Below are 26,802 nucleotides of genomic sequence, written 5' to 3' on the forward strand. Positions count from 1 at the left end.
ATTCGGAAAGAATAAACCAGTTTTATTAAGTAAGGACTTGTGTCGCTAAAGTTTCCTCGGAACGAAGTTACGGAAAATTAATTAACAAACGGAGACGTAACAATATGAATATGTAAGTTTACAGTACATATCAAAAACAATGAGTTCGAAGGCACAGTAACGAAGAGTATATTATAAACGAAATAAAAATGGTTATTGTATGAACTGAACTTTATTTTAAGTGTATTAATAAACTATTAGCGACCGTTAACATGACGTAAGTGTATCAGACATATGTGTGAAAGAATAAAGCTAAAATTTATCTAAATAAAGCAAATATAAAGTATGCAAGTAACTAATATACAGATAAACATAAAAACATAAATTTACAATTATAGGCAACAATAAAAGCAGCTGTTGTTACTTATACTTTTATTTCTATGTTTTCTTTTAATATCTTTTAACTTGGTAATTTCCCAGATATATCTGTGTAATGACGGGTCACGAAACCTGTTGTTAACATTTCATTAGAACATTTCGAATAGAGTCTAACTTCAAAATAAGACTTTTTGTTCAATTGGAGTAAATGTATATGTCATTACTAGTGTATAGCCCGTCAAAAATGACGGGGCAAGTACTACCACCTCCACCCCAACCCAAAGTATTCCATAAACTCACATATCATAGCTAACTGAACTAAATATATTTTGCAAAATCACGCTTGACCAACAAAGAGGCAGAAAAGTGCAGTCGGGGCAGTCAAACGTCGGTAAGTTCCTTTTTGAGCCAATCAAAATGAAGATCATTCATGAAATGAATTCGTGTAGTATTCATAGAATAATTATTGGTAAATATCAGTTAGATTAACAACTTCTAATACAGAGAAAAGCCAGTGCGTTTTGCTAACACTGGTTAGCCAACAATGGCTTTTATGTCATGTTGCTTAGCAACAAAAGTATAACCTAATATTGTTTTTAGTCTATGTACTGAAAATAGCTTAATTCAAAAACGATTTAAGTTTAAAATTGAATTGATATTTTTACGTTCATGATAAATTTTATGTATTTGGCTCTAGGCTAGGTGATCCCACACCACGTCTTTACTTTAGGCTTATTATACCAACACTCACTACACTTATAAGGTTTCACACACACCCTCACTAAAATCGTAATGAGCAGACAGTAATCGAACTATTCTATCTGAATAAATGCATTTTTGTTTTTATGACTCCTCCTATTTCGAGAAATCAAGCGTAACGTGATGTGACATACATTGGCTTTTTTATATGGGTTAGATAGTTTTCCCTGTGTGGTTCCATGTAATGAGAACAATTTTAACATGTGTAACCAACTTGTTAGAAATAATATACAAATGGAAAATAATTATTATTCTTGCGCATTTGAAAATCATACTAAATTTAACTGTTGAGTGTTCAAATGCTGAATATTCTAAAACTGGTACTTTGATTAATTTCAAACAATAAGCAAGTTTAATTAGCTTTTCAAAAATATTAATTTGTTAAAATGTTTGTATTAAAGTAAAACTGAAGTTACAACAACAGTATTGGTATCATGTCTATATTAAACGGATCTTTTATTGTATATTAGAATACATCATTTGTTTGCTATCCAAGTATACATTAAAATAAGTGTATTTTGTTTTTGAATAACTAAAAGTGTACCATGTCACCGATAGTTATAATTTTATAACATTAGTAAACTGTATTAGAAATGGTGTGTAGGTGGAGCTAATAATATAGATTTATGGAATCAAAAAATGATCTTCAGATTATTACTCAACTATTCAAAGAGTGGTCTTTTTCCCCCACTTTTTAGTTGCTTAATTTCTAATTTTATGGACAACTAATTCCAGATGTAACAGAAATAAGATTAGTAAAATAATATTACTTACGCACGTGTAACAGACATCATGCCAATTGCAGGCATGACGAAGCAATCGACGTAATGATTCGTTAGGCAAATACTCGTCTACAGCTGCGCAGTCGCTTGTCAGCAGTTTCAAAGGTGGACAGTAGTCATCTTGGAATGAAATGTAAAGCATAATTTACATAAAATAATTACACTTCTTAAAACTGAATACTACTTAAATATATACGAATATTATGGTATGAACGCCTTTTACAAGTGTACGAAGATTATTATACTTAATTATGCTCGTCAGAAGATGTTAGTATTAGGTTTATTATATTGTTGCGTCATCGAGTCACATGACTACTGTGACGCAACGTTTCTAGAACTATCATGTACTTTGGCGAATGTTCTAGTTCTTACTAGATATAGGGTAGGCTGGTATATAAAAGAGGGGAATGTAATGTCTGGGTAGATAGTGAGTAATTGAACTGCAGTCACAGGGTATTGTTGAAGTTAACCTTCGTTCGTTACAGTGTTGTTTTAGCGCAAGTATTGAGATTAAGTGTATCGCAGAGTTATATTCGGAAAGAATAAACCAGTTTTATTAAGTAAAGACTTGTGTCGCTGAAGTTTCGTCGGAACGAAGTTACTGAAAGTTAATTAACAAACGGAGACGTAACAATATTAATACTATATTTTTTAACACAACATTCTTCATGTAATCTCTTAGGAATTTTCAAGAATTAGACGAGTATATAGTAATACTTGAAAATCCCTACAGGACTAGATAAAAAGTACAATGCTAAAAAATATGATAGGCCTAAAGTAATATTCTATGACAAATATATATTATTATAATCATGCTTCTTCAACTCGGAAAAGGCGTTCATACCATAACATTTGTTGTTGTAATAAATGGCTTATATAAATAGTGTTCTGACTACTAGCGTTTTTTGTGTCCCAGTCGGCTTGATGAGCTCTGGATTAAGCGAAACGCGTCGTCGGCAATGAATATACGGAACTGAATATGGTGTGGTTGGAATACTATTATTATACATTAGTCTAATTGTCTTGAAGCATGCACATCAAATAAATCTAAGCCAAATAATCAAATACTTTTGTTATGATCTAAAAATGAAGGATGCCAATATATTGCATGCAGGCAGTCTGTGGTAAATTTACGTCTATCAGATAGCTAGCTGTCCGTTTCCGCGTAAAGACGTTCACGTGATATTTCTCCACTTTATAACAAGCAACAAAATGTTCACAGTGATACCTGTCCAAAGTTTGATAAGAAGTAACGCATTCACAAAAAGGTGTATCTATTTTCCGATAAGTAATGTGCTCACAGCGACACCTGCTCTGTTTTGGACATGAAACAAACTGCTCACAGCGATATCGGTATGTATTTTGAGAAGAGGGCGTTCACAGCAACACTTATCTCGTTGCCGAGAAAGTTAGCTCTCACAGTGATGGCACCCCGTTTACACATTTAATTTTTATAATGTTATATTAATGCTGTTTCCTCTTCTAGTCACATATAATTTACATTGACTGGTATAAACAAAGGATGAAATGCAACAGCCAACATTACCTATGAGTTGTATGTGCGTTACTCCCATATGCTATGATCGAAGATTTATAGAATTGTAGAAGAGAAGAGAATTGGTCAACGAGAAATTATGAAATCGAAAAACTATATTAAAAAGGTTGGCAGAAAATATGAAAATTAGTATTATGGATTTCTTTAAATACATTAAGGGTAAGCAAAATGTTATAAGAGGGATGATACTGTAGGGATTATATTCGATGATTATGGGATGGCTAGGTTATTAAATTCGTTTTCTTCAATTTATACTAATGAAGATTTAAGTAATATTCCTCCTTCGGAACTAGCAAGGTTGAAACAAAATCAAACAAATTGATCACATCAATTCTGAGCTCGTTAAGAAAAAATTGAGAAGTTTAAAGAATGATAAGGCTTCTGGGCCATATAATATTTTCCCAAGGGTTTTGAAGGAGGTTAAGGATTGGATATGTGAGCCACTGGTTACTATTTTTTCAACTTTCTTAAATAGTAGGCAGGTGCCAGATGATTGGACGTTGACTAATGTTACTCCCCTTTTCAAGAGAGGTGACAAAAATTATCCCAGTAATTATAAACCTGTTAGTCTTACGTCAGTGATGGGAAAATTTTTTGAAAGTTTAATAAAAGACGCTATGCAAAGTTATTTAACAAAGTTTAAAATTTTGTTGGATAATCAGTATGGTTTTTCACTAGGGGAAAATCTTGCCTTACTATATGTGAGGATTTTCATAAAGTATCTGACAAGGTGCCACATGAAAGACTTGTTAAAAAGTATTCCTGATTATAGGTTGGCTCACTAGATAGAAAACTGACTGGATTAAAAAAGCAGAGGGTTATTATTAATGGAGTTCAATCAAACTGGATCAATGTCACAAATGAGGTACCTCTGAGCTTATTGTTAGGTCCTTTATTCTTTATAAATATATATTTTTGGCTCCTGTGCGAACATATTTACAGCAATCAAGATGACAATTGGCACAAATATACATTTTTATGTTCCCAACACACTGATGTACAAAATAGTTGGATTTGGCCATTTTGAGTCACTTTAGGGGATTCGGAACTCACAAAAGAACAAAATTTTGGAATTTCTGTCAATTACTCGGCCACATGTTGACCAATTTACATGGGATTTGGTGCAAAGACACTTTTCTACAGATCTCATATAAATAAATACAAATATATGGGATATGCTCATTTTTGGTCATTTTAGCAGGTCAAAATGTTACAAAAAGGATACTTTTAGGGGTCTAGGTCCATTTCAGTCTTAACCAAAATGCTTGCATCATGTTCTATATTGATGTTATTGTCTACATGCATGGTGTAGTAATTGAGTAAATGACTGAGTAGAAACGAGTTGTTATTTAGGTCTTTATAAGCTGTTTTGAGCATTTATTCCTTAAAACATACATACACACCTGTTTTGTATAAAAGGGTGTGCTTTTGGTATAATATTTTTTGAAACAGATCAAGGCTTTGTTCAGACAATTTCTTTGTACTTGGTGTAGAGTCATGTCTCGTCACGTGCCAGAAGTTACAGGGTGTCAAATAGTTAGACTGTCCAGAAATATACGAAGCAAATGGACATTGCCAAAACAGTACAGTGAGTGCCACCAGTGTACTGTATACAGAATCTTGAAACATCATCGGACTACAGGAAACCTTGTTCCAGGAAAGTCTACAGGTACACGCCGAGAAAAAATACTGCCCAAGATGACCGTGTTTTGATCAAGTTAACATGTCACGGTCGAAAGAAGTTATGCGATATCTTACGACAGGAATGACATGAACACATTCATTCCAGAGTATCAGAAGAACAATGAACAGGAGACTGACCAAACAAGGTTATTTTGCAAGATGGAATATTAGCCATAATTCACTACTGTCACCATGTTACTTGGGCAAGACAGTATGTCAACTTACAGTTATGACACTGGCAACATGACATATTTTCAGAAAAGTCCTGTTTGGAGCTTCTTAAAGCTGATGGTATGGTGCTTTTTCGTTGTTTGCCTGAAGAACAGATCAGGGAGACTGCCTTTCCCATAGGAGGTGGTACAATACGTGTTTGGGCAGCTATTCATTACAGTGGAAAAATTCTCTTCATATCATCTAGGGAAACGTCAATGGCGCCTCTGCAATATGCTAGGGAAAGGTTTGGCAATAACTTCGTGTCCCAAGATGGCAATGCCACTGCCCACACTGCACGTATTGTACAGGATTATCTCGACCAGCAGGGCGTTACAAGATTGCCATGGCCAGCAAAGTCTCCAGATTGTAACCCATTGATAACTGTTGAGCAGAACTGAGCCGGAACATTACTAACCACGACCCTAAACCAGCTACTGTAGCTGAGTTGCTGCGCCTTCTGGTGACAAATTGGGATGAAATCACGGTGGATTACATCAATAACCTTATCGACAGCAGACCACGTCCCATTGTGGAGGTTAGTAGAGTATAAGGAGGACCAACCAAGTACTGAATGTTTAATATGAACAGGTATAAGGTCAGAGACGCTACTTATAATAATTTGATGTTACATTTTGTCATTATACATGTGTTTTTGTAAGGTTTTGTTGTGATAAGTGAAATGCTGAATTCCACATCTTTCTACGGCTGATAAAATTGTTTGCTGTTCTAATAAATCTAATAAAGGATGTCCATAGAACCTGTTTCATTGTACAAATTACATATGTAAATGTTTAATATAACGTGCATTTCTCAGTTTGACAGCTCTAAGTGTATTGTATTCCATCATAATAATAACTAACTTATTTGTTACAAAATATGCAAATGTTTTGGCCAAGACAGTGCAAAGCCCCCAGTGGCACAGCGGTATGTCTGCAGACTTACAACGCTAGTAACCGGTTTTCGATACCCGTGGTGGACAGAGCACAGATAGCCCTTTATGTAGCTTTGTGCATAACTACAAAAAATAACAACGAGTATTAGCAAAAACTATTAGCAGGTCCCAAACAGAGAAACAAGACTATTTTGGGGATTTTTGTCCTTTGCACAATTTTTCAGCGAAGAAAGCACAATTTGGGTGTATCGTGAACTATTCATGTGTATATCAACCAAATTACATAGGATTTGATACAAAGATACCCTCTTACACGTCTCAAGTAGTGATATAGACAGTTTTCGATTTTTCTGGTATCCAAATTGGTCATGATAGAATTGAATGGCGGAGACACGTTGCATTCGCCCACGAATGTTGGCCTGTTTTGTTTATAGGTTTAGTTTAATGGATGGGGCGGTCTAGATAACCCAATAGATCCCTTCTTATCTTTAAGTTATATGTATACGGTGAACATCTAAGCAGGAAATACATATCGACCTTCTTTTCGTGCAGTTAGGGTCTTTTTTATGTTGTGTATGTGAGGTGTCAATAGAAGGTGAACAGCTAAGCAGGAAATACAACAATATATTTTCCATGAGCATTTGATGCGGACATATGAGTCCTTGTCAAGAACAGTCTCCTTTTGATGCTTATAATCTTATAAGTGTCTTTGCTTAAATCTTGATGATAACATTTGATGTTTTCATATTTTCAAAGCGAACATTTTATACTCACTAGAAATTTGAAAAGATCGTCTTAAGCATTTCTAACTTTTTTGATTAAATCAAAGTTGGGTTCTAATGGTCCAATCAACTGAAATGCTCAGGAGAGAATGATGCTCGTAAACTTAGTGTATATGCTTGCTTCTCTGTGCTCGGATATATCCTTTTGTTTTTCTTGCTTAGATTATTTTTACACAATGTCACGTACCCTTGTTCCAGTACACTGTGTGTGTTGTAAACATTATGATCTGTATGATCATGGACGCTGTAGTATGTTTCCCACCTTGTTTCGTCATAATAATGTTTCTTTACTTAAAGCCTCTATCTCTCTCTATCTCTCTCTTCATTACCTCTGCAGCGTTCATCACAGTATGTCCGTTCTTTCTTTTCTATAAATAAATATAGATTGTATTAAAATTAGTAATCGTTTGTTTTTTTGTTTAATCCTTGGAGTTTAGATATTTATTTTTATAGTATTTTAAGGGCAATCACCACAATATCGTTAAACCTCAAATATAAAGCACCTTATCCTTAATTGTCAGTATGCCATGTCTGTAAAAAAGTTACTTTTAGTAGGTAAGTTTATTTTTTTAAATATGAAGCACCTTATCCTTAATTGTCAGTATGCCATGTCTGTAAAAAAGTTACTTTTAGTAGGTAAGTTTATTTTTTTCAAACTTTCCAGTTTCACACAAATTAGTCATAATATTTTTTCGTTCATGTGGTACTAAATATGTCAGTTTACATCCGGTTTTTGGCACTAATTTCAAATCAAAAACGTTTCTCTCAATCGATCAAAATTTACTTACCACAAACCTGCAAGTGGATACACATGGACTAAATCAAACACGTTTTTGTAAAGCTATGTATAAATACAAATTTTAATTCTATCTCTCACATTGTTTTAGTCGATTATGCTTTCTGATCATTGGCTAAATCGTGTTGTATCAAAACCTACAGTGGCAGTGTGGTTCAGCAACTAATATGTAATAAATATGTATACATATATTTATATATATACCTTCTTGTTGCCTGGGTTGACCTCTACTGTAATGGTAAACATTGGCTGTCATATCAGGGTTCACTCCATAAGAAGGTTGATCCTCGAACAGTTTGTGCTCTCCATCTTCATCGCCATATTTTTCTAACTCTGAAAAAAAATAGTCGTTCATATTTAAATGTTATTTTCGTTAAAGCTTGATTCTTAACCACACACATAATTTTGTCTTATTTATTCAAATAAACTCAATCCAATAATGTGTATCTAGCGCTTTTACAAGTCAGACCTATTTTACTATATAAACTCACTGCTTAATATTTTAAAACAAAACGTCATGTCATTCTAATATTAGTTTGAAAACAGGCGCCACGTAGCTAATAAACCTAAAACTGGAAAGTAATTGTTTTATACTTGAATACAATTTCTGTATATGTATTTGTATTTTTATATTTATGGCAACGCTATTAAAGCTATCCGCTGCTGTCCCTAATTTTGAATTACTGAATAAAGGAAAGGTAGCCAGTCAACAAAACTCTACGACCAACCATCTATGCTAAGGGATTGACTGTTACCGTTATAACACACTCACAGCTTTCAGTGCGACAATTATTTTGTGGTAACTCATGCATTTAAACCAGTCCAACTCCAAAATATAGATAACATTTATGTTACTATGACTACGCTACTGCAGCGTGTACAGAGTTTCTTCTGAGTATTTAATATATCTTTTATTACTGGTAGTAATTAAATTAATACATTGTTAACTTACACTAATAATCAGACTGTTTATGGAATACAGTATACACATTCCATCTTATATATATTGGGAACCGTAGTGTCTGTCTGAGCGTTCGTCTGCGTTTAAAAACTTCACACGCAGACAAAGCTCAACATTCAATTTTGAAATGATGGGAGAACAGGTGTGAATAATGCTGATGCCAAATTTTATTTCGCAAGCAGGATATTCTATACTAAATTATTAGGAATTAATCATACTATTTTTCACATTTCAATATGTGACATAACTTAAAGAATAAAAATGTAGATTTACCATATGTTATTGTTTAGCGGCTCTTAATATGACTGAAATGCTCAACAATTACTTTTCAAGGTGGGCGATATAAGTAGCTCAAACTTTGGCTCTGAGTGCAACACAATTAACCCTTTTAAAGTCCATGAAATAATTTAAATTAATAGATTAACTTAAACTTTTCCAGTCACTGGGGACGGGTAATTTTGCGTGTTGTACTATAATGTGCAAAGTTCAGCTATTAGATAGAACACAACTACAAGTAAAGCTACATTTGTAAACAGTTTTTTAAATATTCTACATGGTCTATAATGAAATATTTTCATTGAAATTTAGCTATAAAAAATCTATATTTTTGGAATGGTTTAATTTACCTTAGACTTAAGATCAAGCACTAGTATAAAGCTATTCAGACGAGAAAAAGACACATACGAAAACATGTACTTAACTCTTTATATGTAAAATGAAAGCTGTCAAAATTAGAATGAAAATTGGATATTATCCTATAAGCTCAATGCAAATACTTTATTATATATATAGTTGTTTTACCTGGCCATTTAATTTAAACAAAATTGCATTTTCTTTCTCACCTCTTTTCTTTTCAAAAAAATGTGGCCATCTTAATGTTACATCTTTTATCCCTTCATTATTTTTTGAAGTGTTGTCCTCACTTTCTTGACTCTCCTGCTCAATTTTATCCAAGGTTGTATGTAGGTGAGCTAGTGCTTGTCTTAGATTTTTCAGTTCTTTAGCAGCTTCTAACCTATGAGAAATTTTTTCTTCATCAAAAAGAGTGCCGTCAGGGGTGCTCTCTTTTATCATCTTCATTGCTACTGCAATCATGGCCTTTTCAATTTGCTTTATCTTTTTCTCGGCTTCTTCAAACTGCAGTTTCTGTGAAACAAAATTATCTTCTTTTTCCTCTTCATATCTTTGTTTTTTAACACTTTCTTCAATATTTTTGTAATCTTCTTCGCGACTTTGGTCTATAATATTTGTTTTTTGTCCTTTTTTCCTATTGCTTACGCCATTCCTACCATGTTGAAGGAGATCGTCTATGTTTTTAGAAAATACTGATGCCCAATCGTTGCTTCTTTTTTTCCTTAAGATGTTGAGAGCTTTAGCCATGTTCTTGATGTACTCCTTTTTCAACCATGTTTCAAAGTTTTGTTTAGGAGTTGATGGGTGTGATTCTTGTGGTTCCTCAGTTATTATTTCTGTAGTTACTTCGTCAAAATGGTTCAAAACATTTGTATTGTGTCTGTTAGTTGCTTCATTTGTTTCGTTTTTCTCATTTTGCCTTTCAGATATTGTTTCTTCTGATGATTCAGTACGTCTTTTTATCATGTTTCGTTCATCACCATCATCCTTGAATATGTCGCTGAGTTCACTCGCTGTTGTAGCCTTAACAGAGTCGGAGTTTGTGTACTCTCTTTTTTTCAAAATTAAGCTTTTGGGCTCGTCAAAGTATGGCGGCGAATTTTTGAGACTAAATTTGGTGATATCATATTCGTCAATCTTAGAGTCATCTACATTGTGAAAGGAATCATCGAGATAGTGCGCAATTGATCCTTCTTTATTTTTACGTCGTTCGATTTCAGAAGAAATGGAGTTTAAAATTTGTTCGTCCTCTTGCCCGTTTGTATTTTCTCCAAATATGCTTTTGCTAAGTTCGCGCCCAGGTTTTCTCATTATGTTCCTTGCTTGAAAGAACTCTTGTAATTCTTCGGGATCCACAGAGGGCGTTTGAGTTTTCTGTTTCTTATGAAAAATCGGAAATTGAGGTTCTTCTACCGTAATTTTAGTTTCTTTGTTAGATGTTGAAAGTGGGAGAATGTCATTGAAATAAGGTTCTTCAATATCAGAGAGATCTAGAAACGAGACAGTTGATCTTAAAAGACACGCAAAAAGAGATCTATTTAGTTATTTTCAGTCATTAAACAACTAATGAATGTTTTAGGTCACAGTAACTAAAGTTTTCCAGTAATTATTAATGCTGACCAATATCTAGGAAGTTCGGGTATTGGTGACATTTTCTTTATAAATATTATAAACCAGAATTTGAATCTCATCCATACTTCATACACCGTACACAAAACATAGACAAATACTCGATTTATTTTTAATGTATTTAAAATTATGCTACTTGGAGGTATTTATTAAGTTTCTTAAAACAAAACTTGATTTGAGTTAATAATCATCAGACGAATTAAATGTCAAAGAGGAAGCTTGTTGATAAGAGGATGATTCCATGTTAAAAAACGGCAAGATTTATAAACACACTAAAGTTTTAAAGCTACACTTTTGCTATTTTTATGTAAGTTTGTCAAATAGTTTATATGTGTTTATTAATCACAACCCGTACCGTAATATCTGTTCTTGTTCCAAATATTTGCCTCCATTCTTCTATTACTCTCTTTGTCATGTGGCCATCTGTTCCTGCCCATAGGGGCAGAACTGAAAGCTGATGGAAGAGAATACCTCTGCCCCCTCCAGTAAGAAGGCTCACTAGATGGTAAATGTACTTGGAATGAGTAAACGAAACTTTTCGGACTTCTATCAATATCATAGTCACTCCTTTCCATGAAGGGAACAGTGTTTTCATCTCGAAAACCATAACGTTGACGTTTCTCTAACTGGTTATACAATTCCATCTGTTTTTCATAATCTCTTCTGGCTTCTTTTTGTGCCATCTGGCGGTCAATTTCTTGGAGGGTACTGAGTAGTCGATTTGATATTCCAGCTGCAAAAATCCCAGCTGAGTGATCCGAGCCCTCATCAGGGATTGTCAGCTGGCCATGCTTGGAACTAAAAAGTGCTGTGTTTTCTCCTTGTTTCCTTTTGCTGGTAGGTATATTGTATACCGAGTTGAAAGGGTAAGGAACAACAGATTCATCAAACTCCTGCCATGGAATAAATTTCTCAGAATCGGGGTGGCTCCTTCTTGGTACAGAAATGTCAGGAGGATTTTGGTAAGCATGAATCTCATCCAAAGAGAGTCCTTTCGCTAGCTGCAAAAACAGCAAAAGAAAAATCCCTCTCATCTTTTCGATATGCAGGAACAGCTGAAAAAATATAAAGAACCAAAAAATACGAATCTTAGATAGATTTTGCGATGCATTCATTATAATGTTAAAAGTCATTTATGAATCATCTTATTCATCATATGTTGCACATGTCAAAACGTTTATCTCGATAAAAGTAGAACTCCTACTTTTACAAAAAAAATCCACAATAACGCACCGACGATGAGGCAGTTTTATCAAATCACTAAGAGTACTATGAAGTATGATTCAGATGTCAAATTATTAGAAAATAATAGTTGTACTTTAATATTTCTTTTATACTCTGCTGTGAAATTACGTCAGTACATCTATTCAAAGGAACTAAATAATTGGATTTCCATATACCGTGATTAAATTATCTTCTTAGAAATATAATGAATATCTACCGTATAAAGTTCAGTAAACGTGTAATGTGAAACAGGCTTTGTAAACGTCAATCGAAATGACGCGCAAATCTTTTAAAGAAACCACAAAATCACAATTTGAATTTAAGTTTGTTTGTTTGTTTTAGAGCAAAATCACAGTGGGCTATCTGCTGTGTCCATCGCGGGGAAACGAACCCCAGATTTTAGCGTAGTAAGTCCATAGACTTACCGCTGTCCTTTTCGGGGAACTTGAATTAAAGAGAAAATACTTAGAAAACTCAACGAAATTTTGATAGAATAATAATAAATGTTGTTTAAATATGAATAAAAAATGAGAGCCAGTTTAATAAATGAGGAAATCCCTCATTAAAAAATCTTTTGTCTGTGTATCGAAAACTGATGTTCATGAAGTCTTCTTTGGTATTTATGAATTTATACCTGGCTCGCTTCTTTGTAGTTTTCTCTGCTAGTCACCAGATGATTTCCCTAACCCAAAATTAACCATCTTTTCCTTCAAACTTTAACTACTAATGAAGTATTGAATATTATTTTGTATTTGTGTTTATGACAAAGCTTCTAAGGCTATACGCCGCTGTTCCTAATTTTGAACTACTGACCAGAGGGAAGGCAGCCATCATCAGTATTCTAATACCCATCATCAATGCTAAGGGATTACCTGTCATTCTTATAACGTGCCCATAGCTTAAACTGCAGGGAATATTTTGTGTTATTACAGGAATCGAACACGGCTCCCCAGCTCTGAAGCCAAGAGTCTACCACAGGGCCAACTCGCGCCCCAATGAAACAAAAAAAGAAATTGTTCTAATTATTATGATGTTTGTAAAGTAAATTTTAGCCTTAACTTATTTTGGAGGTTATACATGTACGTCAGTCCGTATTTTAAGTAAATTACTTCAACTACACGTTTCCATTTAAGATATTTTAAGTTTCTTTAAATTATTTGATCACTTACCAGCTATTTTTATTAATAATAAATTCTGAACTTATTAAAATACAACGTTCGACCCCTCACGGAAATTGTGCTAACAAGTAATGGTCTTCAGTTCTAGTAGCAAGACACCAGGAATTCAAAAATAAATTATAATATCATTATTAGTGTATTTCAGTTTTGGAGAAAACTAAAAACTAAATAAACATTTTAAATACGAGTCAAGGCACTTTTTGATGACATGTTCTACAATTAGAAACATTCATTATTATCAGGCTTCAACCTGTCAGGGCTTCCCAGAAAAATATCATTAATGTAGCTATAACGTTGTTCCTTTGTTGGCGGGTTCTTTTAAATTATCTGATAAAAATAATTCAAAGTCCATAAAACGTAACGGTAACAAATTAGTTTTATTTCCTCCTTAACGTTTCTTTTCAGTCTTGTGCACTTTATAACTTCTTGTAAGCCTACGGTTAAAGTCACGCTATCTGCACTACACTAAGATATACGTTAACTTTACAAAGTAATTTAATATGTGCGATAGCTAACACAGATCCAAAAACATAAACACATTTACTGATTCTCTCTACTGGCTAAAATATCTCTCTATCTTCTTCACGCTTCAATGTTTCACTGCAAGCTTACTTAGCAAATTGACTAGCTCACCAGTATTTATAACCTAATCTTTGTTCTAGATATTTCGCAAAGCCTCTCCTTCATTAATATTTCCGATTGTTCTAGAATCTTAACGTGATGTGCTCTCTAGCTCACAACTAAATTGCATTATAAATATAGCTTATAACAATATATTTGATTGTACACGTTATATGTAGGCCTTTTAAACATTTTTATTTAGTTTCCATGCTGCAATGGCGGCAACACGTTGTCCAGAAAATCATCGAGATTGCCTTGTTGTAGTTGTTTTGTTTTTATAATAGATAATGTTTATTCTGCTCAAGACAATAGTGCAGAAACATTAAACAGGCGGATTGAAAGGTTTAGCACTGTAATATCATTTACTGGCTGAGTTAACGTTCTCCAAATAATACAGCCGACTAATGCTGTGAGATATAAAAGTTCATTAGGCTATACTGTCGACTGGAAAAAGCAAGTGAGCCATTCTACTAGGAGATCGTTAAGTGAAGACTTACATTAAGACCATTGTGTTTAGTTCAAAAGAGATCAATCCCGAAAGAAAGAAAGCTGTAGGACTAAGCATAGCCTAACATAAATGTGTGTGCAAATACTTATGCTGTTTTCTTTTTTATTGAACAATAAATAAATATAGATTGTTTTCATTTTTACCATCTTTTCCTAGTCTCATTATTTTACACACACTTGGAAGACTCAGTTAAGTTATCCAGTTCAGAACCACTCTCCTTATTTTCTAAACAAATTTTAATTATTAATGGATCCGTCTACCTGATACTTGTCGGAAAATTACAGGTTCTTATTTGTAAATATCACACGTACATAGGAAGTAGAAATTTTGATGTCAGGATCTAGATTTGTTGTAGAGTTTCTGGAAATGATAACATGTATATTAGCTTTTGCGTGATCTCTTGAGTTTACTGAATTTGAATGAATATTTCTAGCGAAAAGAATGACATTTTCTGGATGTAGAAGTACTCACGACTGAGGTGGAGCTTACTAGCAAAGCTAGATAGTTTTATGGGAGTGATGTTGAGTCTAAAAGAAGTTCTCTCCTAGAATAGGGCTTTTTTCCTGATGTTGCAAAGTTCCATGACACGAGTCAGCTTGCAGCTATTAACTCAGGGAGATATGCTTGCATCTGGTAAACCTAGACCACTCGAGCAGATGGTAACTCTGAGGACCAATTTCAGCAGAAAGGACGCATAAATAACTGAGGTTTGCCAGAATTGATTAGCACTTGATGATTCCTAGACCAGGTTGGAAAGTCTCTATCGCCAAACAGAGCACAGCAGCCCCCGCTATAATCAAGACCACTAGCAACTAGTGGAGAGAGGCTGAATGTGCCCCAAATGGATGACGTCTACCAGTCAGAGCAGTCTATCTCTGGTGGCTGAGGCAATGGGCACCCATAAGTGAATACCGTGACCCATGGAGCAAGGTGCCTTTCAGGACAACAAGGTTCCCCACAACATCAATAGCAGCTGCTAACACCTGTGATCATGTAGAGCTGGGAGCCACCTCAGGTGGCTCATTGCCATTCGGTTGTCAGTGCCCCTGTGAATGGCTTCTTCCTAGAACCAAAAATATTAGCAGGATCTTCTACTGCAATCCACTTGGATTAAGAGAGAGAGAGAAAGGCTTTGGTCCACCTTATTGGTCTCTATGAGTAAAGACCAAGGAAGTCTCGCTTTTGATGTTCAAGAAGACAGCAAGAGAGGACTTATAATAGTTACAAAAACATTTCAGGCAGGTCATTATCTGGAATGGATGGATTTAGGAACAGACTATGCAATGCCCGGATCTTAGCTTAGGTGGTCTCGCCCTTAACACAGTTAAACACCTGAATGAGAAGTAGCAAGATGGCTAGAAAACCATCAAGTATGATCAGCAACACCGATTCAAACAACTAGATAATTGGGAAATCTGTAGGGCCAAGTTCAAAATTTGGAAGAGACTTGGCACATGTATGATCTCTACTGATTACCTGTGCCAACTGCATAGGAAGGCCTACCCAGCAATGGCCTCTGCAGATTATTAAGACATCTTGGTTATTAAGTTCATTGAGGGTCTTCCCAATAAGCTTATGTTATAGCACCTTAGAGTGAGGGACATAATCACTCTCATAGAATATGTGTCTTTCATAACACACTCTGAAGTGGTCACTTTTAACCTTGGCCGTCAGAGAGGAAGATGTCTGCAGTAGCAGCTGTAGTGGCAATTGTACTAGTGTATGGTGTGACAAAGGTACCACTACCACACTGGGCTAAATCCAGTTGGAAAGTTAAAACCCAGCTGTCTCTACTGTATAGAAATTTGACGCAAGTACACTGATCTCCAGTGAGTGGACAGGGCTATGCAGGTCCAACCACAGGGTACATGCTATAGCAAAGAATGTATACAAGATATATGCAACAGTAAGGTCTGCCCATGTGGCATGTGCCTTCAAAATGGCATATCCAATGCAAGGTCCGCCCATGGAATACATACTGTAGCCATTGGCTGATGCTTCCACCTGAACATCATCAAGGACGAGAAGAGTGAAGTGTCTGCTTTGCTTGTGGAATAGTATGACACTGGCAAAGAATCTGTCTCTATTTTAAGCACAGTAAAGAAGGCAGAGCTGACAGCTGATCAGACGTTCACCAACCCACATCAATATTTTGCCGAGCTGCAAAATAGGCAAAAGTATCAATACCAGTCGTCAGATCAGCAAGTCTGGGATAAACAGCCACAAGTGGCAAATGCTGCAAAAACTGACAGAGCTTAAGTCACACTTGGCAACTGGTTTTGGAGTGGAGTAGCACAGCAAACACTTTGCACTAAAGAGTTAAGTAGTCAGCCCAGCTCTGTCAAGGCTGAATGGCGTTTGGTTTGTGCAAATAGGGTTGCAGGGGCAAAGAGGCTGAGTCCCTGCTAGACACAGGAGCAGCAAGAACCCTCATGAGCTTTTAAGCTTTTCAAGTAAGACCGCCACTATGGTCAGTGAATACCGATTTTGTTATGGCAAATGGTAATAGACTATACAATAGAGGAGAAGTGGATCTTCAGCTTAGTCTATGAGGTGTGGCCACAGAATCCAAGTAATTGTTTCAGATCTTGGACCTGAAATCAGGATGGACATATTGTGAACTTTGTTGGTCAATTTTACTGTGCAACAGGTGAATTGATTTGTTGTGAGATGATCATATAATGCCACTCAGACAGAGCCCAGAAACAATGGGTTGCACAAATGTATGCAACTAGAGAAGGAAATAATAGTACTTTTATGTACATAACTGGCTTTCTGTGGTTTAATTTGGACAATGTTTAATGTGTCAATGCTGAACAGTGCAGTCATAGAAGTTACACATAAACTAAACTGTTTCCTGCCCTAAAAGTAAGTAGTATTGGCTTGGGCAGTGATCTATTTGATAAGGGATGAAGTCCAAGTGTTGCCTTGTAACTGTGGATGATCAGCTATTCAATTGGATGCTGGAATGGCCATAGGCATGGTGAGTGAAGTGTAGGTAACTCATGTTAAAGTTGTATCCATCACTTTCACTTCTTTAAAGTCAAGTAGTCATTTAAACTGTGCGTTCAAGCTTTCTGATTGGTTGGTCGTTGTGTTGCTACCTGGTGTATAATTTTTAGCGTCTTTTAACAGCCATCTTCCTGCTTTCTTAACAGGGTAGTGAATATTATCTCTGTAATACTCATCAAATACTCCAGCAAATTCTTTGATCAGAATATTTTGTTTGGCATTCTTCTAGGTTTGGGCAGTCTAGTAAGTACAAATTATTGTTGCCATAGACTGTTTGATCAGCTGAGGTTGCTTGTCGATCACAAAGCCAATGCTTAATGTCATTAAGGATATGGTTCCAGCAGTTGAAGTTATTCTATTGAGGAATGTTCTTAGCGATTGCCAGGTCGGTAGACCTCCTCTGTTAGTAACAATGATTAATGGATGTTCGTGTAGAAAGGAAAATACATTTCCTGGACTCTCAAAGAAAGCATAATGTATTTCTTTCCCTTTGTTGTCATGCTAGATGAATGATAGGCCTCTCTTTAAAACCTATATGTCTGAAAAGAAGAACACTGACATACAAATTATCACAACTGAAAGTGGTTTCGTATCCTAAATACAAACCAAGGGAATTTTTAGAGACAATGTTTTCCAATTAATTTCACAAACTAGGTAAACAGAAAATTGCATAAAAATTCTGGAATGAAACAGACTTGGCTGTGCAGTAAACAATTGTAGTTTTCTTGTCCTTACTAGAGAAAACAACCGCATCACCATTTTAATCATTGATGTCGTTTTGCTGTTCTAGTGATGTAGTGTGGTAATAATAACTTACACTGATAAAACAAAACAGCATTTGTAAGCATGTTTATTATTAATGTGGTTATAATGTATGTGAAAAAGAGCATTTGAAATTATGAAGTTTGTATGCTTTTTGGCAGTATATACGTAGGTAATGAACGATTTCACAAATTATTTATTTGCACTTATTTCTTTTTTGTAGAAACGCACAAAGATACACAATGGGATATCTGTGCTGGGCCCACAGCGAGTATCGAAACCCGATTCTTAGCGTTATAAGCCCACTGACTTATCGCTGAGCTATTTGGAACATTTAACTGTAATCTGAAGGTGCTCTAATGTTCAACAGTCTTCTTCTCAATGCGTAGTTAACTACTCGTTATAAAACTCGTAGAATATATATCTAACTCTCACATAGAGAAAATGACTTCTATCATAAACGTAATCCTACCAGAGTAAATCTGATTTAACACCCAATGGTTAAATTGTTGGTTTAAATGAAATACCATATAAATTAAACTGCCTCTCGTTCCTTTTAATTTGACATGTCTTATATGTAATAATTAGTTCTAAATTGAGAACAGCATAGTTTGACTATTTTTTCCTTCAATTTCTAAATCTTGGTGTTTTTTTGTTGTTGTTGTTGTTAGGCACAAAGTTACAAAGGGGTATCAGAGTTGTGTCCACCACGAGTAATGAAACTGTTTTTAGCGGTATGAGTTCTCAGACTTACCGTTGAACCACTGGGGAGCAAGCCTTGGTAAATTATTAAGTTTCAGGAAACTCAAAGGGCTTTCTTTATAAACAAAGGTGATGGCTGCCGTGATGTCAATAACAGTTTATCGTACTTGTTGTACATTCTAGACTTTGTTAAAAGAAATTCGAACAAGACTAACGGTAAGCTGATTTATCTTTGGTCAGTAAGATGGCTTTTGCTGTTTAGACAAGCAGATATTCAGTGGGCGGGAAAGGATTAATAATGACTAAATTAAAAACAAGCATTATCCGCCTAAATACAAAAGCTTTCTTTATTATAACAGCAATAAAAATATTGAGTTTTAAAGGAAAATAATAATAAAAACTTACCATATGATCAGATAATTTTTAATCATTGCAGCATCAGAACTCACGATTTCCAGTGGAAATTTTATAAAATTTATTCCTCTTCACCCTGTGGAATGATTTCTTTCTATTTTGCAACGAACTTACAATGTTCAATTTCGAGCACAGACTGGCCCAACGTCAATTAGATTTTCTGTACGATTGCTGAAGTATTGCTTGGATGTTAATTTCTCACCGTAAAACTTCAGCCATTTTCTGAATTTGCGATGTGCATTTATCTCTCATTTTGGCAGTTACGTTGTTTTACTAATTTTAAAGCGTTTGTTAACTGAAAAAAAAAGCGCGAAGTAATTACAAACTATACTTACGTACAAAAACTATACCATACCTTAAGGCGTCTAGTCAGTCAATGATCTGGGCCTAACATAAGCCATCTCACAATAACAACGATAGAAAAAAATCCTAACTATGAAAACTTTATCTTTATTTTTATAAAGTAAAAAAAAACAGTTTCTGAAATATTTATAATGAATGTTAATTTTCTGGTCGGCTGTTTATATTCTCTACATTTTGTCATAGACTCCCTTTGTTAAACTAATTTCTGAATAGCTTTTTTTAAGTGGTTAAAATACACGAAAAAAACAATTTCAGTCAATTCATAGGCTTTAAAGTTTACAAGATAAGACTGTGTGATTTTTAATTTTTTTACTTAACCTTATGTCTTACTAAAAACAGTCAGCTATCGCCCTACAATGTTCGATACTTGTACTTAAAATAATGTCATATTTTCATTCCTCCACGCTGATTTTGATGTCTTTCAATTTGAATGACTTTTTTCTTTAATATAAAAGTTTTTTGCGGAGCAAAGATATTATCAGAGTTGCCAGAGTATTTTTCAGTCTTCACCTGTTTTAGATATATCCATACAGTATAACTACATATATTACAAGCCATTATTATCTTTGCTCCACGCTGATTTTGGTGTCTTTTAATTCGTCTGTAATAGTAGGTAAGTGTTGTCGCAAAGAAGAGAAATTCTCAGAGTAGCCAGAGCACCTCAGTCATTTTGGATATATGCGTATATTATAGGCATTTATTTTCTTTGCTGCACGCTGATTTTGATGACTTCCAATGCAGTTTATGTAAAGTTTATTTGTTTGTATAATCACTATTGTATAAGTTTTACAGAACCAACATTTGTTTATTATCTTTTGCAGCCACTGTTGTAATGGCATTTGATTTCACATGCAGTGCCATAAAATATTTAGATTTTTTTTCGCTTGCTTTTGAAGATGCAATAACTCAGTACACACAGAAATATAACTGAGTATAGTTTTTCATACATGATCACTATCTAGTATACCATTGTATAACCTTCCATCCACGTTACACCCAAACCTGTTTGTTTGTTTTGAATTTCGCGCAAAGCTACATGAGGGCTATCTGCCCTAGCCGTCCCTAATTTAGCAGTGTAAGACTAGAGGGAAGGCAGCTAGTCATCACCACCCACCGCCAACTTTTGGGCTACTCTTTTACCAACGAATAGTGGGATTGACCGTCACATTATAACGCCCCCACAGCTGAAAGGGCGAACATGTTTGGTGGGACGGGGATTCGAACCCGCGACCCTCAGATTGCGAGTCGAGCGCTCTAACCACCTGGCTATACCGGGCACACCCAAACCTAATCCTAGTTTAACGTCATTTAAAAACGAAGTCCCATTACAAATTACAAAGTGTAAAAGTCTGTATAGGAATGTTAAGGAAGAAATAAACGGATTTATTCTCGTAATGTAGACTGAACGTTAAATTATTTCCACAAGATTATCTAAAAGAACCTGCCAGCGAAAAAAACCACAGTAAAACAATATAATATATCGTTTAAAGCTACAGTACAATAAATACGGATATGCTCAATTAATTAATTTCAACAGTACTTCCCTTTTTCACAGTTTTGGTAATCAAGCAGGAATTTTTCGAAAAGTTAAAAGTGAAAACGTTTGCTTGTCAGATAGTGTCTTTGCTGCTATAGTTGAGAGCATTCGGCACTAAAAACATGTTCTTAACTGGAATGCAAAATTTCAAAGTGAAGTCTTGTGAATTATGCAAAGTTTGAGATTTTTTACTCTATATATAAATTAATCTACAACCAGAAGTCGCAGCTATAGCCTATGTTCTCTGTGTTAAGATAAAAAAAATCCGATTTTGCCTAAAATAATAACTGTTGCTTCGATTTTTTATTATTTTACCATAAAATAAATAATCACGTAAAAATCGTTAAATGTATAATTAAGGTATCAAGTTGATGACGCAAATATGAATGCCCAAAATATATCTACAACTCAGCAAAGCACGTTGATTTACGTCATTGCCAACTAACTGCTTTCTAGTCAGCTATTTTAGTAACGATAACCGAGACTTCTATAGTGTGGGCGTTAAAAATACTAGACACTACCGATCAGACAAAATGACTTTTTACGCAATGACTAATGTCTATAGAGAACAAACGCCAGGTGAAGGTTTCAGCATAAACTCCACGCATTATAATTTATTTAACTCTAGATTTTTTATTTTCAACGGCTATATAAAAAGTAAAGTAAAGTTACACACTTTAGATTTTTTTAAATTTTCTCGTGAAATGACAATTCAGTTTATATTGAAAAATATATGAGTTGGCATACAATAAACAACCTTTATTTACATCTTAAATAGCTTGAATATAACCACTGGAAGGCATGCTCAGAATAAGAAATGTTTACATCTGATCACTGTCCACAAACCTGTAAATTCAGATACTGAAATATGGAAACAAAAGAGAACAAATTAAACAGGATGTAACAGAAATTTAAGGTTACAAATATTGACGACTCTTGTATTTCTACTCAGGAATTATGAAATATAAAAATTATTTAATTTTCTAAGGAAAGTTATTTCACCGTTATACGCTATACGGCTTCATTAGCTCTCAGGTATGCTACTTAAAAGTTACTATGACAACCATACTGTTTGTGTCTGCTGTGAATATGTGTTCATAAGTTAGGCTAAAGATGTGGATTTGGAAAAAGGTTTGTTATTACAATAAAAGTATAATGGGCTGGAATAATAAATATATTTGTCAAAGAGTTACATGAACTAATAAATAAGTATCTAAATTTCAAATGTATAATTAAGGAGACACTAATGTAAATATTTACGATAATGTTAAACATGGCCTTGAAACGGTGCAGAATGATTACTTAAGTGTGTTGGTAGAAAATAAATTTGTCTCGTACATAAATACTCCTACTAAAGTCTGTGATAATCTGAAGTCGTGTATCGACCAAATTTTTATTAATGGTTCCGTGAACAGTCAGGCAAAAGCTACTGTATTTAAAACTAATATTACGGATCACAATTATACATCTGTACACATGGATTTCAAAACTTCTAATGCACGTACCTCCAATACCCCTATTGTAAAAACTAAAATAATTAATTACTCGAGACTGAATGAAATTCTCAAGACAGAAACATGGAATACTGTGTTAATGTAAAATGATGTAAATATTAGCACAAGTAACTTAGTGACTGTAATGAATTTACATTTGCTGCAAACCACTCAACAACTAACACAGTCTGCTCCTAACTTGAAGTATTGAAAAATACAGCCGTGGATAACCCATGGTTTACTGGTTTCATTTAGAAGGAAAGAAAAATTAAGTAAAAAAGCCCGCAAATAACCATTTAACTTACATCTCAAAAATTATTTTTAAAAATATTCAAATATATTAACTAGCTTATTAAAACAAGTAAGAAATAGATATTATGGTAAAAAAATATCGGAAAATTATACTAACATTAAGAAACTTTGAGAAACAATAAAGTTAGCAATAAATAAGCAAACTGCACTCATAAAGACAACAACCAAATTAACTGACTAAAAAATGGGAATGTAATTAATTAAATTAAATAATCCAAAACATAGAGCAAATATATTTGGGGAATAATTTAAAACACTAGGAAAAGAAATGGCAGCAAAATAGGCAAGACAATAGAGATGGATGAGAAGGGGCTGTCGGGGGTTAGAGGTATTGGCGGGATGTATGGTAACAGATAGGGACGTACAGTAGGCCGTGAATGAACTGAGGGGAAGCTCACGTCCAGGACACGACGGCATCACTGTGAAAATACTTAAAGATAGCATCGAAAGTATAACTAAACCCATAAAACATAGAGTGAACTTCAGTATAAATAATGGTGTATTCCCTGATATATTAAAAACATCTATTATTGCCCCAATATACAAAAGTGCCTATCCAAAACTACTGTCGAACTATAAGGCCAATTTCAATATTGTCAGATCTTGCTAAAGTCTTGGAGAAAATTGTTAAAAAATTTGGTAGAATTCTTAGAAAATAATAGAAAATTATCAAGTAATCAATATGGACTTCGGAAGGGTTCAAATACTCAAGATGCGATATCGGAAGTAACTACATACATTACTGACCAACTGGAAAGGGTAGGAAGTCGGTGACCGTGTTCCTGTACCTGGCCAAAGCCTTCGATACGGTGTCGTACTCTAAATAGTTAGTTAAGCTGTACAATATAGGAGTTAGAGGGGTTATGCTGGATTGGTTTAAAAGCTACCAGCAGAGTAGATCTCATATAGTCAAAGCAAGCGGTATTATCAGCGATCAGTTTACTTCAGAATATTCACTCCCTCATGGTACAGTCTTAGGACCGGTCCTTTTTATAATATTTATAAATGACCTATGCAGCTTAGCACTGAACGGACGGTTAATTGCGTTTCCTGACGATACAGCCCTGCTATGTGCACGAGAAAATTTGAGAGAAGACCCTCAGTACTAGAGACAATAACTTAACAACATTAAATACTGGTTAGATATAAACACACTATCACTTAACGTTATAAAAACAAATAATGTGACACTCTCGCTCTATAATACAGGCCAGCCAACTCCTGTGGCTCTCAGCATTCATGAAAAGAACTGTACTCAATCCTACTACCAACAATGTAACTGCTTCAAAGTGAATGGAAGAGATTAAGTTAAATACTTAGGAGTCACTATAGATAGCTGCTTAAATTGGAGGTCACATATATTAGATTTAACTAAAAAAAATGCGGAAGTTAATATACATATTTGTAACAGTCAGAGGAGTTTTCCCTATAGATAAATTAAAGATATTATACTACGGATTAGTTGGCTCTATTTTGCAATATGGAATCATAGCTTGGGCAGCGTCCGCCGCCTCTATACAAATACAGTTAGACATACCACAGAAAAATATAACAAGTGTAATGCTTAGAAAGAAATCAGTAGAACCGTCTAGACCTCTGTTTAAGCAGCTGTCTGTATTAAATATTAAGAAGATGTTTTTAAAAGTGCAGTGATTAGATTTGATAGTGGGAGACACCAGGTAAAGCGGTTAGATCATTCTGGTAACACACGGGGAGTAGTTAAGGGTCTGTATGAGTTACGTAGGAGAAGAACAACAGTAGGGCTTAGACATGGCATTTTGTGGGTGCGAAACTTTTTAATACACTTCCGGAACAAATACGTACAATTAATAAACCAAAATAATTAAAAAGTATTTTATTGATTTGAATTAACAACAAGGGGTGGATAAATAATTGGAGATAAGTACATAAATAATTATAGTAAATAACAATCAATAGAAAAAATAACTAAGCCTAAATTAAATAAATTATAGGAATAGTAAAGAGTGTAATCTAAAATCTTATAATAATTTAGTACGAGAAGCATCTTTATTTTTATAAATAATTATGTAATTATCAATTCCCTTTAAACAGTATCTATTGTTAAGTATTTATTTAAGACCTAACTAGACTAAGTTTATTTTTATTTTTTAATGTATTAAATACCTACGTTCGTATGTAGTTATACTGAGACCTCTCACAATACAGCCCCCAGTGGCACAGCGGTATGTCTGCGGAGTTACAACGCTAGAGCACAGATAGCCATTTGTGTAGCTTTGTGCTTAACTATAAACAAACCCCCAGCAAAGGGTAGTAAGACCTAAAGTGAGAGGTAATTTCCAATTAATTATATTTTTGTATTAGTAATGTAAAGTAACCCAAAAAAGGACTTAAGAAAATATAAACGAAAACATTCACTATAGTTACATAAATAAACAACGATTAATGTATTATTCTGATGCATCTTATAAATGCACGCACATACAGATAGGAAGTCAATAAAGCAAGTTAACTGTGAGATAATTAGACAGATCTAGACTGAGTGATCAGCAGTTTAGCCATGACAGGCGATTTCTAAAAAAGTTGCCCCCCAGTGGCGCAACGGTATGTCTGCGGACTTACAACACAAAAATCTGGGATTCAATTCTTCGCGGTAGGCAGAGCACAGATAACCTTTTTGTAGCTTTATGCTTAACTACAAACAAACATCTAAAGACGTTGTAATAAATAAGTCATTAAATGTTAAGTTAGTGAAAGTGAAGTTAGACTGCGTGATTGTTAGTTTAGCCGTAACGGGCGATAGTTAAAGTGAGTTTCTCAGTTTAATAGAGACAAGGAGAATAATTTGTTTTGTCAAAGGATGTTCTAAAGTAATTGAATCCGTCTGTGTGGACTTTGAGGAAAAGGACACAATTATTTAAAGTTATAGATACAACTGTGAATTTACCGCAGTTTGTATAGTAAGAAACAGAGTAGAGAAAAATAATCTGTCTTACCAATTGGATTATAAAGTAATTTAATCAGCTTGTGTGGACTTTTGATAAGAAAAGATAATTATTTAGAATTTTAGATACAACTGTGATATCCTATAGTGTAAAGAATTTTGTGCATACGTTTGACTTGTTTTAAATATATTATTTTAAAACAAGTGGATTGTGTGCTGTCTGTTTATTGTTCCAATTTATTGCCAACAAGTCACAGACATCTACAGTAATGAACCCAGCCCATATACAAAAATCCTGACAGAGATCAAATTGAAAGATTTGTTATTCAATGATTTTCAGATCGTAAAGTATATTGTTTTGAAAGTTAATATGCATTAGGTTTAGGATAACATCAAAATATATGGAATATTTGTAAAATTCATATCTACAGACGTTGAATTTTCTCAAATCTAAATTATCCAAATTATATAATTAGCTTCAAATTAGAAATTTTTAGTTTACTAATATTAAAAGTAGCTACACAAATTTAATGCACCATTAAATATTCTTTAAACTAATGTATTATTAAATTACCTTTACATTAAACTTAATACTTGAGAAACTTATGTGTATTATAAATCTAGAAAATGAAGTGTACAATATCTGTGAACTTTAGCTTATGCTAAACATTTTCCATTGTGTTACATTGTTAAACAAGTCAGCGAAATGTA

General features: G+C 34.3%; 1 protein-coding gene across 2 annotated transcripts in view; it reads right to left on the reverse strand.

Annotated features, from left to right (window-relative positions):
• LOC106456848 overlaps positions 1 to 26,802 on the reverse strand; it is a 42,388-nt gene that overhangs the window by 1,850 nt on the left and 13,736 nt on the right. The window contains exons 2-6 of one of the 2 annotated variants that reach the window (XM_022382632.1): positions 25,318 to 25,467; positions 11,398 to 12,097; positions 9,623 to 10,903; positions 8,024 to 8,152; positions 1,891 to 2,018 (exon numbers count right to left, since the gene is read on the reverse strand). In XM_022382632.1, coding sequence (XP_022238340.1) covers positions 1,891 to 2,018; positions 8,024 to 8,152; positions 9,623 to 10,903; positions 11,398 to 12,076 — 2,217 coding nt within the window. In that variant the 5' untranslated portion in view covers positions 12,077 to 12,097; positions 25,318 to 25,467. The remainder of the gene's footprint in view (positions 1 to 1,890; positions 2,019 to 8,023; positions 8,153 to 9,622; positions 10,904 to 11,397; positions 12,098 to 25,317; positions 25,468 to 26,802) is intronic. The other variant, XM_022382631.1, reaches the window with a different exon arrangement.

This window comes from Limulus polyphemus, unplaced genomic scaffold (genome assembly GCF_000517525.1).
Source record: "Limulus polyphemus unplaced genomic scaffold, Limulus_polyphemus-2.1.2 Scaffold264, whole genome shotgun sequence".
NCBI classification, from domain to species: domain Eukaryota; kingdom Metazoa; phylum Arthropoda; class Merostomata; order Xiphosura; family Limulidae; genus Limulus; species Limulus polyphemus.